The sequence below is a fragment of the Hippoglossus hippoglossus genome, chromosome 13 (genome assembly GCF_009819705.1).
Source record: "Hippoglossus hippoglossus isolate fHipHip1 chromosome 13, fHipHip1.pri, whole genome shotgun sequence".
In the NCBI taxonomy this organism is placed as follows: domain Eukaryota; kingdom Metazoa; phylum Chordata; class Actinopteri; order Pleuronectiformes; family Pleuronectidae; genus Hippoglossus; species Hippoglossus hippoglossus.
Genome location: NC_047163.1, coordinates 1,334,918 through 1,349,896, shown reverse-complemented (window position 1 = coordinate 1,349,896; position 14,979 = coordinate 1,334,918). Strand labels below are relative to the sequence as shown.

At 44.8% G+C, this 14,979-nt stretch overlaps 4 protein-coding genes across 5 annotated transcripts in view; all 4 read left to right on the top strand.

Moving 5' to 3' along the window:
• si:cabz01090165.1 (uncharacterized protein LOC100333421 homolog) overlaps positions 1-14,979 on the top strand; it is a 218,312-nt gene that overhangs the window by 32,335 nt on the left and 170,998 nt on the right. The gene's annotated exons all lie outside the window — the stretch shown is intronic.
• LOC117773061 (basic proline-rich protein-like) overlaps positions 1-14,979 on the top strand; it is a gene marked incomplete at its 3' end in the record, with an annotated part of 270,081 nt that overhangs the window by 180,664 nt on the left and 74,438 nt on the right. The gene's annotated exons all lie outside the window — the stretch shown is intronic.
• Positions 9,554-10,995, top strand: LOC117773171 (nuclear factor 7, brain-like). Its single transcript, XM_034604882.1, has 2 exons — positions 9,554-10,664; positions 10,697-10,995. The coding sequence occupies exons 1-2, from the start codon at positions 9,554-9,556 to the stop codon at positions 10,936-10,938; spliced, it is 1,353 nt and encodes a 450-aa protein (XP_034460773.1). The 3' UTR covers positions 10,939-10,995.
• LOC117773170 (nuclear factor 7, brain-like) lies at positions 12,575-13,957 on the top strand. The gene has a single exon (XM_034604881.1). The coding sequence runs from the start codon at positions 12,575-12,577 to the stop codon at positions 13,955-13,957; it is 1,383 nt and encodes a 460-aa protein (XP_034460772.1).

Sequence of the window (14,979 nt, the reverse complement as noted above, 5' to 3'; positions counted from 1 at the left end):
ACTCAGACGAGACAATCAAACACTGTTTGATGGTCGAGTGTAATATTTGTCCTTCAGGTGGTGAAGAGATTACAGAGACTGTTTGGAAATATGAAGGAGTCAGATATGTTTGTTTTCCGGTGGTTTTCAATCTGATTGTAGCTCCAGATCCTTTTCCCCCTGACGCCAGTTTACCCGGAGCCGTGCTTCAGAGTCGTTTGAATGATGACAACAGAATTCAGAAACAAAAAGTCTCCTCAGGGGTGAGGCTGCAGTGTTTTCAGATCCCTTTTGTTTGGTCCCTGTCCCGTCCATGAACATGGAGAGGGCCTGGTTCATGACCTGTACTGCAGCTACCGGGGGGGGGGGGGGGGGTAGAGACGGGTTAGTAAACATAAACATGGTCCCTGTTTCACCGTCTGAACATTAGTGGCCTTTATCGTCATTTCAGGACAAATACTCGGCAGACACGTGGTTTCCATAGTTACAAGTGTTTATCTTGAGAATAGCAACCAGATGTGGAATTGTCGATTATGTACATAATGCTGGAACATCTGTCTACACACACACGTCACAAGAAGGAAACATGTGAGTATAGAGTATATAAACGTGCACACACACACATGTACGTACGTAACGCCCAGTGGGAGCAGTCGATAGATGTGGCAGCAGCCGTGTGGCAGCTCGGCGCTGCTGACAGACACTTCTTTATTTCCCATCAATCACTGGCTGAATTAAAGACATCGATTAGCTCCTGCAGCGGCGAGCTTCACCTGATACTCTCAGTCAAATCCAGGGTGGGACACAGCAGAGGTCGGAGGGTCGGAGGCTGACCTCCACATGACGGCGAAGACTCACGTCAGCAGCTTCGCTCCGTCCTGCAGGGGGGGGGGGGGGTCCCACAGTCAGATCCTCCTCTGACCTCACTGCAGCAGCAGAAAGGAAAAGTTCCACATATCTACATTATGACAAGTTTGTAATTGTTCTCACATGCCTGCTCTCTCCTTTATGAATCTTTGCTGCACAGACAGTTGGGGGGGAGGGGGGTGATCCATCATTAAGAGATAAGACAATTACAGATAAAAATTCAAAGATTACAAGCTGTGTGTCAAATTATTTCAGGAAAGGCTGGAAATGTGAAAGAGGGGCATTAAATAAATGATTCTACATTATTAACACCATTAAAACTGAGCTCTTATTACCAGCAGACAGGAAACTAATGGAGAAACGTCGTGCAGTAATTGGTCTGCAGACTGAGGCTGACAAAGTAACCAGCATCTGAACTCTCCTTCAGTTCTCCTCCTGCATTATTCACAGATTTACCGAACTACACCGTTTTGAATGTCGAGCGGAGGTCGTGCAGGAAACAGGAAGGTGAGGGCGGTTCAGTCGTTGCCCTAATGTCACTGTCACCAACCAGCTGACATCAGGGAAGCTGGCGATTCGCTGAAGCTTCTTCTGACTGATGAGCGTACGAACCCAATCACCCAGGGTGCGACTGATACACGGCAGGCAGGGTTTCCCATGTGTCCTCCAAGGGCTGCAGCCAGTAACTGTAAATACAAAGGTTGTGGATACGGGTGCGTCCGTCCTGGAGACAGACAAAAACATTTGTTGTCCAGGCAGCAATTAGGAGCCTCCAGAATATATATGTCAAAGCAAATGAGTACAAGACAAACATGGTTTTGTATGAAGAGCTTTAAGACTCTGAGGTGTGTGTGTGTGTGTGTGTGTGTGTGTGTGTGTGTGTGTGTGTGTGTGTGTGTGTGTGTGTGTGTGTGTGTGTGTGTGTGTGTGTGTGTGTGTGTGTGTGTGTGTGTGTGTGTGTGTGTGTGTGTCAAAGCGTGACTGAACAAGAGCATCTGTGCTCAACCCTGAATAATTGAAGGTTATTTATATACAGTGAGGACGCGGTGCACACATTTGTGTTTTCTCCTCCACAGTTAAGATGTGTTAAGTGCGGATGGGGGGGGGGGCGTGAATCACACACTTGGAGAAGAGCTCGTGTTATTATGAGCTTCTCATGATTCAGCTGATGATCCTGATCGGAGGCGCAGCAGCAGCAGCAGCAGCAGCGTCTTGTTGTTGTTGGTCAGCGGGAGGAGAAGTGTGTACAGCATCTATGCATCTACACACAGACACACACACACACACTCTCGCAGGTGGCTCATCGTGTGTGATGACTTGTGTCTTTGTGAGATCAGTGAGAAGAAGGTGTGTAGCTGAAGTGCAAAGAGGGGACGTAACGAGGAGCGACACCTCAGAGTCTCTGGCAAAAGTCTGACAACGTGAGAGCACATGTTTTTCTGCAGTATCATAGTCTTTGATATTTTTTTCCCAGAGAATCATTTATGGATCATTTAAACATGGGAGTTATTAAGAGGACTGATATCTATGAGTGTGATTTGGTGCAGCTTGATTGAATTTAAAAGACAGTTGGGCCTCGGAGCAGATTTGAGCTCGACTGAGTCACATCCTGGTTTCACTGTCGGATAAAAGGATCTGCAGAGTTGGTGGGAATTTTGTGTTTTTGATATTTTCTGTGTGGCAAAACAATACGTGTTGTTTTTTTTCTCACCATCAGAGTCGTACAGTGAAATGATCGTTTAATGTTCGTCCTCTTGTTCACACTGAAAAACATCTTTCAGTCAGTTCAGTACCAGCAGCAGCAGCTTAAGATAAAACTGACTGTGTCTTTCCTACACACACACACACACACACACACACACACACACACACACACACACACACACACACACCCAAACAGACAGAGACCCTTTGATGTGAATGTGACCCAGTAAATGGAATGAGAGGGGCCTTTACAGGGAAGCGTGGAGACGAGCAGCGTATCCTCCACCGTCACCATTTTGTTGATTCTCCACACTCCACCGCTGCAGCGTCTCCTTTTCTCTCTTCCTGCGTTCCTCTCCTCCACTCTCCTCCACTCTCCTCTCTCTCTCTCTCTCTCTCTCTCTCTCTCTCTCTCTCTCTCTCTCTCTCTCTCTCTCTCTCTCTCTGTCCTCTGTTATAAATCGATTCTGTCCCCGCCGCGATGAGACACTGTGATTCTACGGCAGCCGTGTGTCGGTCCACACAGAGGACACCAGCGACCCGCGCTCAATAAAGAGTTATTTTGGGTCTTTTTCTGGACTTTGTTTCTCCTCACATTTCAACCTTGAACACGCACCTGACTCTCCGGCTCGTCTTCCTGCTCCTGCTCTAAAGTTTCCTTTCATCCTTGTACACGTGGTTCCTGGTGTGTGTTTGGCGGCTTGTTGGTGGTCAGGTGATGCAGTTTCTCTCCGTGGAGCATTTAGATGATGTCAGGACTTATAATTTAGGAATAGAAGTTATAATTTAGGAATGTGCACAGTTTGCACTTCATAATTAATTCTTAAAGTTGATAGTTAAAGAATCGTTTGAGGTCTATAGTGATGTGGCTCGGTATCATGTGACTCGTGGCGAGGGGGCCGGTCGGTCTGGTCCAGTGTGGGGCCCCTGTGGTCCTTTTTCTCCTGGAGCCCCCAGAGTCCCTTGAAATGCTCGTTATGACACGTTGTCAACACGTTGTCAACACGTTGTCAACACGTTGTTGTCACTGTTGTTGTTTAGAGTCCAAGTCACTGCTGCTACAGTTGCTACAGTTCGACTGTTTGTTAAAAATGCACGAAATGTCCAAACTGGATTAAATTCAAGCCAACGCACAACTCAACAAGTTGGAAGAAGATGGAATGAATGTTTTTTTTTTTTTTTTAGATGGATGAATTACATACAAACACAGATTTCTTTCCAAGCCCCCTGCAGTGAACAAAGTATTTGGGTCACATCACGAGGAACGATTTATTCAGTGATGTAAACTGGATGCACAAGCCCACATGATGTTAATAGACAGTTTTATTATATATATTATATATTATATATTATATTATAATACTGACATTTAGTCAAGCTGGTAATAACCTCACCTTCCAGGCTGTGTTGAGGAAGTTGATGTATAAATCTCCATGTCGATAACTGACTCAATGTGATCACGAGGATCTTACTGGAACAACAGTCTGTACATGTATGATGTCTGACGACCGTATGTCTGGATTACTGTTCTGTATTTCCTCATTTATTTGTATTATATTTTATACTCATAAGATTAAGTCACTGTTTACATTGAGCTTGAAGATGCCGTCGATTCAGCAGCTTAAAGAACGTGAGACAAGTTTTCTAGAAAACGGTGTCACACGTGTTGTGGTGACTCCAACTAGTCTCTAATCTGAATCCCAGCATGTTCACTTGCATGAGTAATGATGGTTGTTCTCTGTGATCTCTGAGGAGGCCGTGCACAACTATGACACATTATTATAACGTGTGAGAGAAGATAATCTATGTACCGATGATATTCTACATATTATCTACAGATCTAAAAATATCTCATCATGTTTCTGCTTCTCTTTCTGTGACTCCTGTCACATCCACCTCGGCTCTGATTCTCTCTTTAATAATCTCTTTACCTTCTCGTTCCCCTAACCTGCCCCCCCCCCCCCCGACTCCCCTCCCTCCCTGTCACGTGTCTCCCTCACCTCCAGCCAACCACCCACTTACTGTACGTCTCTCCCTCCCCCCCCACCCCTCTCTCTCCCCCCCCCTCTCTCCCCCTCTGCTCATTTCCAGCCGAGCCGTGATGATATTTTCAGCTGGAAAATGACTAAATGGAAAGTGGTGCAAAGGCAGAATGACGTTTAGTAACAGTCGATGCAAGCGCGGACGTTTTCTGCCCGGCGAATCAATTTGGAGCGATCAGGTGGGCGAGTCACCAATCTCATGTTTAGTGAAAACGCTTGATTCTGGTAGAGGGCCAATCAATTTCAGCCTCTTCGCCTGATCTCTCTCTCTGCTCTCATTTTCTCTTTTACCCGGCTCACCCGTCATTTATCTGCCTTCCACTCCTCTCCTCTGTCATCCATCTCCAATCATCCTCCTCCTCTCAGCTCCATGAGATGATCGCCCGAGGTTCCACATCTCGGTGCAAAGTGACATTCTGCCGTCTTCTTCCTCTCATGTCTTCCTTCGCCTCTCATCCTGTCTTGTTTGGTTTCATTGTTCCTGTCGTGCCGTCAACCTTCCCTCCCTCCATCCCTCTCTCTGTCTCTCTCTCTCTGCCTCCCACCCTCCGCCGCCTCCTCCTAGTGCTTTTCCTTCTCTCTTTCTGCGGCCTGTCACTTTTTGTCAGCGGAGGGAAGGAGTGCCGCGAGGTGCTCAACACCAAGCGACGGCTTGAGATGAAGGAAGGAGGAAAAGGTGCAGAGAGCAAAGAAGGTTGAAGGAAGGAGAGAAGGTTAAAGATGGATGGAAAGAAGGTTGTTGAAGCGTGATATTTAAATGTTGGACATCTCGCCGCTTGCTGGCACCATTATCTCTATCGGTTCATGACTGGAGAGCGATGAATCTTGGGACAGGTTGTGCCGGAAGGATCCACCCTCCAGCCTGGAAGTTTTGCCTCTGTGACGTAATTGCTCTTTAATTTCAGCCTTTGAAAGTCCCTGAATAAACAAGTAAAGGAAAAACCAAAAAAGGCGATAAAAGTTGGAAAGTTAGAGGCGGAGGAAATGTGGGTAGATGAGCAAAAGTTTTGTAAGTTTTAAAGTGGATTTAAAAATATGTTTGACATTTATGTGGTTTAATTTGTCAGAACACTGTTGTTAAGTTATTGACCAAAAAAAACTTTCAAAATGTTTAATAATGATGTTTTTGTCCATTTAAATGTCAAACATGGGGCGTAGACGAGTAAGACGATGGAAATGTTAAAATAAAAGACATTTACACAAGAAAATGTTCAGAGAAGAAGGAAAACGATAGAAGAGTTGAAGATATGAAGAGAAAAGAAGGAAGGAAAGAGAGGAGAAGAGGTGAGGGGCCAAGTGGGCATTGGTTCGGCTCAGTGAGGATGGAGGGGAGTGGTGGTGGTGGTGGTGAGGGTCTCTGGGTAGCATCTGCTTTGTGCAAGACTGCTCATATTACCCAGAGGCCTTTGGGGCTGAACGGAGCGGTGGACTGGGCTCATCCCTCTCTTCATCCCTCCTCCGTTCAGACTGTGACGGAGGAACCGCAGGACGAGTAGAGAGACACCGACACAGAGGAGGTGATTTCAGAAACTCAAAATCACTGTACATCTTCATCCATCTTTCTCTTCATCTCCTGTGTCATATTCCATCTTCCTTTCCTCACTTATCTCCTCTCTTCACTCTCATTTCCTCTCCTTGCTCTCATGTCTTCTAGTTGTCATCCAAACTCTCCTCATCACGTCGAAGTGCACATTTAGCAACATAAGCCAACACCAAATCCATATTCTCTGTTTTTATACCAAATAGTTTGATCACAAATATTCATCGGGGGAAAGGCATTAATTGTAATATAATGTAATAATATAATTTATAGTTCAGCTCCAAATGTTGTGGAATAAAGTCCTTGGTTAAATCCTTCGTGCAGACGCCTGTCAGAGTTGCAGTGGAGGGAACATTTTCTGCTGCGTTACATCAAGAAGTTTCTTCTTCTGTTTCCGTCCTGACGGAGACAAACATCGCAGATTCTCCGGCTTCGTCAGGGTTGTGCATCTTTTAAAAACGACTGCACAGCTACAGTATGTTGTGTAACCTGACCTGAATGCTCACTGGGTTGTGTTCAGCAGCAGAACTGTAAAATGTGAACTCATCATCATGGTGGGCAGCCCTGCCCCCCCCCCCCCCCCCTGCAATCTGCCAGCTTTCAAGATACATTTTATTAAGTATTTTTACGTTCAAATCTCACTTCTCTTACAAGTATTATCTTCTGAAAAGTACATTTGGATCTTTCCTCAGCTTTATAACGTTGTAACGTGAATATCTAAGTTAATCTGAAGCTCATCTTTGGCTTTTATCTGTTTATTCTACTATTTTTAAGATATTTTGTTGACAAAATAGTTTCAAGTGTATCACAGAATAATGGAAATCATCAGCGTTGGTGAGCTCTCACTCTGCCATGTTCTTGAGAGAGACTTTGCTCGACAGCTGACCTCATCACATGATTCTCCAGTGGCAGGGGGAGGAGAGAGAGATACAAAACAGTCCTCATGTTTGTGTGCAGCTGTTGTGTGCAGATGTGAGCGTGGGGGGTGGGGGGGGAGCGTATGAGATTGTCCAATAAGCAGAAGGGTTTATCTGGTTGAGGCTTTGCTCCTGTAGAGATGCCTGCAGGCCTGGATTTCTTCTACGTATCCGACTTGAGACACAAATAGAAGGAACTGGAGGTCGCGCTGGGCCTCAGGCTCCTTACATCCGGCTCCGTCAGGTTAAAACACTCCGACAGCGTCTCGTCCTTATACTCACATCTTTAATTCTTTGTTTTTGTTGTTGTTCTTTCTAAGTCTTTTTTTTATTTACAGTCTTCTGAGTCTTTGGGTTTTGTTGTTTTGCTGTAAGTGAATAACTTCTTCAGTTTATCTTCCTGTTCGAGTTGCAGTTTTAAAAAGTTACCACACAAGTGATACCACAGTGACGTGGACTGCTGAACAGACTGATGTGTTGATATCACTGCTCCAGTCTTAACCACCTCTTCAAATGGTTCACACTGAAACTCACATTCACCCATTTCCACCCATTTGACCAGCGTTTGTATGAACCACACTTTTTCTCCGCTGCACTGGGCTGGATTGTTCCCTTCAGTGTTTAGAGGCTTCAGGACCTGAAAGCATCGAGGAAATCACGACACGATTTCACCTACCTCCACAGTCTGAGGTCTGAGGAGGCAAAGGTTCCTCCTTCAAACCACAACCTGCAACACGTTGGTCCGACACTCAGTTTCCTTCGTGTAGAATCTAAGAGCCACATCTGTTTACCCTGGAAAGCCAACACATTCCGAGCAGTTGCAATTATAACCCAGGGTGAAGTGTTGTTTAAAAACTCATTTGAGGAATAAAGAAAACACAACGAGGCTTGAATGGTCATTAATCAGCTGCTTTTTTCTCGTCACGGCTCGAACAATAACATCAGGAGCAACATGGAGTCCATTCAGACACAATTAATCCACCGATTGAAGCATTATCAATTCAAGTGCACGTCCAGCTGCTGTTTGTGTTTGTTGCTCGACGAGTGGAACCGAACATGTGAGTCATTTTCAAGCCACAGTAACTTGGTGTCATTGGAACATTTTCCTCCTCCAGGGCAGAGACGGTGCTTGTGTGACCGTCCTCTGCTCCAGATCCGTCTGGAGGAGAGAAGCAGGGGGTCACCTACATTCTCAACACAGCTTTCCTTTTAAAACTTCACCTTGAGTTGTTGCTCCTGTCGCTACCAAACCCCCGTCCTCCCTCCCTCCCTCCCTCCCTCCCTCCCTCGTTTCCCCCTCTCGCTGCTGACATGATGAGAACACCGGGCTGCGCTCGTGCTCCTGTTCTCTCTGTGCTGAGCAGGTCAACACAAGCGAGCGCTGTTGTTGCTTTGCTCCTTTCACAGGCCGACCGGGGAGCTGCGAGGCACCTGAGGCTGCGTTCGAGCTAAACAGCAGCAGGATTAGTGTGTCATGTGTTTATCTCTCAGTCGATCAGTGAACAGGGAAGCTGCCGGGCGGGGGAGGCCGCTCCAAGGAAAGAAACATCTCACTAAAGGGATAATGGTTGAGAGGAAAGCAGCATTTTAAAAGGAGACATATGGAAATCTTTGCATTGTGTAACTGAAGTATTTCAGCGATCACAGTCAGGGTCTCACCACCATGTGGCTCTTTCCCTTCCTTTGAAGGCTGGTGCCCCGAGGTCGCTTTGATGTAAACTAAAGTGACTATTTAATATTAATATTAAATATGTTTCTGATAGCCACATTTATTGAATGCCCAAAGTCACATCATATATTGGTGTCACACTTAAGGTATAATAATCACACCAAAGTGTACGATCATCTGATGATGTCATACTTTTTACTGCACTCACACAAATTAATGAGCAAACTTGAGCTGATTTGAATTTATGAAACCATCTTTTAATTTTCTGACATTGTTTCCATTTGTTTGCACTTTGCTTCTGTCTCTTTAATGTGACTTCAGCTCTGCAGCTACGTCACAGACTCCCACCCCCTGCACTTCCTGTTAATATTTAACTTTCACTTTCATTCTCTAGCAGAACGATCTCTGAACTTTGAGCACTGATCAGATCACGATCATATTCAAGCAGCTATTTTACACCAAGTCTCTTGTCTGTGTGAGCTTGTTGCTGCCAAATGACTTTTGACCAGTTATCAAATCCAAGGCTTGAATTACTTTTTACAATCGTGTCCTGACACACCAGAGAAACCAGGAAACATCTGTTCCTCCCTGAAGAGACGCAGGCTGAAAACCAGACGATCACATTCACCTTCCAAACCAAACTGAACCAAACCAGACCAAACGTCCTGAGTGAGTCCAGCTACAGGAGAGAAGAGTCAAACTACAACCTGCCGACGCTCCACACACTGACCGTGAGTTTAACACACACCTCGACTCAGAGAGGAAGTAAACCTCAGTGAAGTTCGTGGAGCTGTGACTGACTGACTGTCTGTTTTCAGCTTCACCTGGAGACTCAATGGCTTCCAGATCAGAAGAGGATCTCTGCTGTCCCATCTGCCAAGATGTCTTCAGAGATCCTGTCCTTCTGTCATGTAGCCACAGCTTCTGTAGAGACTGTGTGAAGAGCTGGTGGAAAGACAATGACGTAAAAGAGTGTCCACTTTGTAAGAGAAGATCTTCAAGGTCTCAACCACCTTGTAACCTGGCGTTAAAGAACCTGTGTGAGACCTTCTTACAGGAGAGAGATCAGAGCTCTTCACATGCTCTCTGCAGTCTGCACTCAGAGAAACTCAGACTCTTCTGTCTGGACCATCAGCAGCCAGTGTGTCTCGTCTGCAGAGATTCAGAGAAACACAGCGACCACAGATTCAGACCCATAGATGAAGCTGCACCACAACACAAGAAGCAGCTTCAGGAAACTCTGGAGCCCTTGAAGGAGAAGTTACAGTGTTTTGAACGTGTTAAAGTAGAGTGTGAACTAACAGCAGAACACATTAAGGTCCAGGCCGGACTCACAGAGACGCAGATCAAGGAGCAGTTTAAAAAGCTTCATCAGTTTCTGGAGGAGGAAGAGGAGGCCAGGATGGCTGCACTGAGGGAGGAAGAGGAGCAGAAGAGTCGGATGATGAAGGAGAAGATTGAGTCTCTGAGCAGAGACATAACGGCTCTTTCAGACACAATCAGAACCACAGAGGACGAGCTGAGAGCTGAAGACGTCTCGTTCCTGCTCAACTACAAGGCTGCAGTGGAACGAGTCCAGCAGCGCCCCCTGCTGGATGATCCACAGCTGGCCTCAGGAGCTCTGATAGACGAGGCCAAACATCTGGGCAACCTGAGCTTCAACATCTGGAACAAGATGAAGGACGTGGTCTCCTACAGTCCTGTGGTTCTGGACCCAAACTCTGCTGATCCAGAACTCGTCCTGTCTGAAGATCTGACCAGTTTGAGACTAGGAAAGAAACAGAAGCTTCCTGACAATCCAGAGAGGTTTGATAAATACATCTCAGTCCTGGGATCTGAGGGTTTTAACTCAGGGACTCACAGCTGGGACGTCCTGGTTGGAGACAGTACTTACTGGACACTGGGTGTGTCAGCAGAGTCTGTCCAGAGGAAGGGAGAGGATCACAGTCTGGATCATGGGAAATATGGTTCTATGAAGGTAAATACTCAGCATGGTCACCATCAGGATCATCTGATCTCTCTGTGCAGAAGATCCAGAGGATCAGAGTGAAACTGGACTGGAACAGAGGAGAACTGTCGTTCTCTGATCCTGATACTAACAAACACATTCACACCTTCACACACACTTTCACTCAGAAGATGTTTCCATCCTTTAACACTACAGATCCCTTGAAGCTGTTACCTGTGAATGTCTCTGTGACGCTGGATCAGAGCAGTTAGAGAGAAAGATTTTATTCATCATGTTTATTTCTTCAAGAGAAATCTGCTGAATCTAAAAGTTAAACTCGTTATTCTAAAGCTTTGTTTATTTCTCCTTTTACTTCTCACTCGTTTTTATTTCTCCTGTCGACTTTTCCACGTGTGTAAAAAGATTTCATTATTTTCTGATCTTTATCTTTGGTTTGTTTTTTACTTTCATGGAAAATGTTTTCTATCATTTAGATTTTGTGTGGATCCATGAAGTCGAGCAAACTGATGAAGATCCACATAAAAACACATTTATCAATAACAGCTGATCATTGTTCACATTCAACAAACTTTATTAAAACTCACACATGAGACATGATTCATGTTTAATCACATAAAGTCTGTTCACATATGAAATAATCCAACATATATGAACATTTGTCTGTTTGATGTGATGAAGCCAAAATGATTCTGTCTGTAAAAGTGTTTATTCAACAGCAGCCTAGTGATGTGATTTTAATATTGTGATCAAAATAATAAAAACTATGAAACAGAAACAGAGTTCTGACCTTTTTTAAGTTGAGATGTAAATGTAAAGCCAAAATGATTGTGTGTGTCAAAGTGTTTTCATTCAAACGGTAAAATGAATCTCTTCTTCATGTTGTTCTCTGCGGACGCTCGGACTCGCCTGCACCATGTGATTCTCACACAAGCAGCAGAAACCCATGTAGACCTGTCAGCTGGTTCAACCTGGGTCCGGGTCTGAAGCCCACCAGGACCCACTGTGCACAGAGAGACGCCTGGTTTCACAGATTATCACATGTTCCATTTACATTTCTCATCACGTAGAATCTGTGAAAAACATCATGACAGCGATTAAACAGCAGTTTAAACGTGTGCGGGTCCGAGGGAAGCTCACCTGGAGGCTGATGTGTTGGAACAGCTTCAATCGACAAAATGTGACTTTCAACAAACCTGCTGAGATCCATGTTTGTAAATCCTGGTTCTCATCATTACATCTCGTGTATTGTTTTAAACATGGTTTCCCTGAAGCGTGACGTCCATTACCTGCAGCACTTCACATGAATATTCATCACAAGTCTCATTAGAAGAGAAAATATGTTCATAGGTTTGATGAATTTATTTTCATCAAACTTATGACTCTGCTTCTGTCTCTTTAATGTGACTTCAGCTCTGCAGTTACACCACAGACCCCCCCCCCCTGCACTTCCTGTTACTACTTTAACTGTCACTCTTGCAGAACACAATCATATTCAAGCAGCTATTTTACACCAAGTCTCTTGTCTGTGTGAGCTTGTTGCTGCCAAATGACTTTTGACCAGTTATCAAATCCAAGGCTTGAATTACTTTTTACAATCGTGTCCTGACACACCAGAGAAACCAGGAAACATCTGTTCCTCCCTGAAGAGACGCAGGCTGAAAACCAGACGATCACATTCACCTTCCAAACCAAACTGAACCAAACCAGACCAAACGTCCTGAGTGAGTCCAGCTACAGGAGAGAAGAGTCAAACTACAACCTGCCGACGCTCCACACACTGACCGTGAGTTTAACAAACACCTCGACTCAGAGAGGAAGTAAACCTCAGTGAAGTTCGTGGAGCTGTGACTGACTGACTGTCTGTTTTCAGCTTCACCTGGAGACTCAATGGCTTCCAGATCAGAAGAGGATCTCTGCTGTCCCGTCTGCCAAGAGGTCTTCAGAGATCCTGTCCTTCTGTCATGTAGCCACAGCTTCTGTAAAGACTGTGTGAAGAGCTGGTGGAAAGACAAAGAAGTAAAAGAGTGTCCAGTTTGTAAGAGAAGATCTTCAAGGTCAGAACCACCTTGTAACCTGGTGTTAAAGAACCTGTGTGAGACCTTCTTACAGGAGAGAGATCAGAGCTCTTCACATGCTCTCTGCAGTCTGCACTCAGAGAAACTCAGACTCTTCTGTCTGGACCATCAGCAGCCAGTGTGTCTCGTCTGCAGAGATTCAGAGAAACACAGTAACCACAGATTCAGACCCATCGATGAAGCTGCACCACAACACAAGAAGCAGCTTCAGGAAACTCTGGAGCCCTTGAAGGAGAAGTTACAGTGTTTTGAACGTGTTAAAGTAGAGTGTGAACTAACAGCAGAACACATTAAGGTCCAGGCCGGACTCACAGAGACACAGATCAAGGAGCAGTTTAAAAAGCTTCATCAGTTTCTGGAGGAGGAGGAGGAGGCCAGGATGGCTGCACTGAGGGAGGAAGAGGAGCAGAAGAGTCGGATGATGAAGGAGAAGATTGAGTCTCTGAGCAGAGACATAACGGCTCTTTCAGACACAATCAGAACCACAGAGGACGAGCTGAGAGCTGAAGACGTCTCGTTCCTGCTCAACTACAAGGCTGCAGTGGAACGAGTCCAGCAGCGCCCCCTGCTGGATGATCCACAGCTGGCCTCAGGAGCTCTGATAGACGAGGCCAAACATCTGGGCAACCTGAGCTTCAACATCTGGAACAAGATGAAGGACGTGGTCTCCTACAGTCCTGTGGTTCTGGACCCAAACTCTGCTCATCCAGGACTCGTCCTGTCTGAAGATCTGACCAGTTTGAGACGAGGAGAGAGACAGAAGCTTCCTGACAATCCAGAGAGGTTTGATTATTACGCCTCAGTCCTGGGATCTGAGGGTTTTAACTCAGGGACTCACAGCTGGGACGTCCTGGTTGGAGACAGTACTGACTGGTCACTGGGTGTAAGAGCAGAGTCTGTCCAGAGGAAGGGAGACGATCTGTCTGAATCATGGGGAATATTGTTCGATGAAGGTAAATACTCAGCATTGTCACCATCAGAATCATCTTATCTCTCTGTGCAGAAGATCCAGAGGATCAGAGTGAAACTGGACTGGAACAGAGGAGAACTGTCGTTCTCTGATCCTGATACTAACAAACACATTCACACCTTCACACACACTTTCACTCAGAAGATGTTTCCAATCTTTATCACTACAGATCACTTGAAGCTGTTACCTGTGAATGTCTCTGTGATGCTGGATCAGAGCAGTTAGAGATAAAGATTTTATTCATCATGTTTATTTCTTCAAGAGAAATCTGCTGAATTTAAATGTTAAACTCGTTATTCTAAAGCTTTGTTTATTTCTCCTTTTACTTCTCACTCGTTTTTATTTCTCCTGTCGACTTTTCCACGTGTGTAAAAAGATTTCATTATTTTCTGATCTTTATCTTTGGTTTGTTTTTTACTTTCATGGAAAATGTTTTCTATCATTTAGATTTTGTGTGGATCCATGAAGTCGAGCAAACTGATGAAGATCCACATAAAAACACATTTATCAATAACAGCTGATCATTGTTCACATTCAACAAACTTTATTAAAACTCACACATGAGACATGATTCATGTTTAATCACATAAAGTCTGTTCACATATGAAATAATCCAACATATATGAACATTTGTCTGTTTGATGTGATGAAGCCAAAATGATTCTGTCTGTAAAAGTGTTTATTCAACAGCAGCCTAGTGATGTGATTTTAATATTGTGATCAAAATAATAAAAACTATGAAACAGAAACAGAGTTCTGACCTTTTTTAAGTTGAGATGTAAATATAAAGCCAAAATGATTGTGTGTGTCAAAGTGTTTTCATTCAAACGGTAAAATGAATCTCTTCTTCATGTTGTTCTCTGCGGACGCTCGGACTCGCCTGCACCATGTGATTCTCACACAAGCAGCAGAAACCCATGTAGACCTGTCAGCTGGTTCAACCTGGGTCCGGGTCTGAAGCCCACCAGGACCCACTGTGCACAGAGAGACGCCTGGTTTCACAGATTATCACATGTTGCTTTTACATTTCTCATCACGTAGAATCTGTGAAAAACCTCATGACAGCGATTAAACAGCAGTTTAAACGTGTGCGGGTCCGAGGGAAGCTCACCTGGAGGCTGATGTGTTGGAACAGCACAGGATTTACAACCAGGTTTGTAAATCCTGGTTCTCATCATTACATCTCGTGTATTGTTTTAAACATGGTTTCCCTGAAGCGTGACGTCCATTACCTGCAGCACTTCACA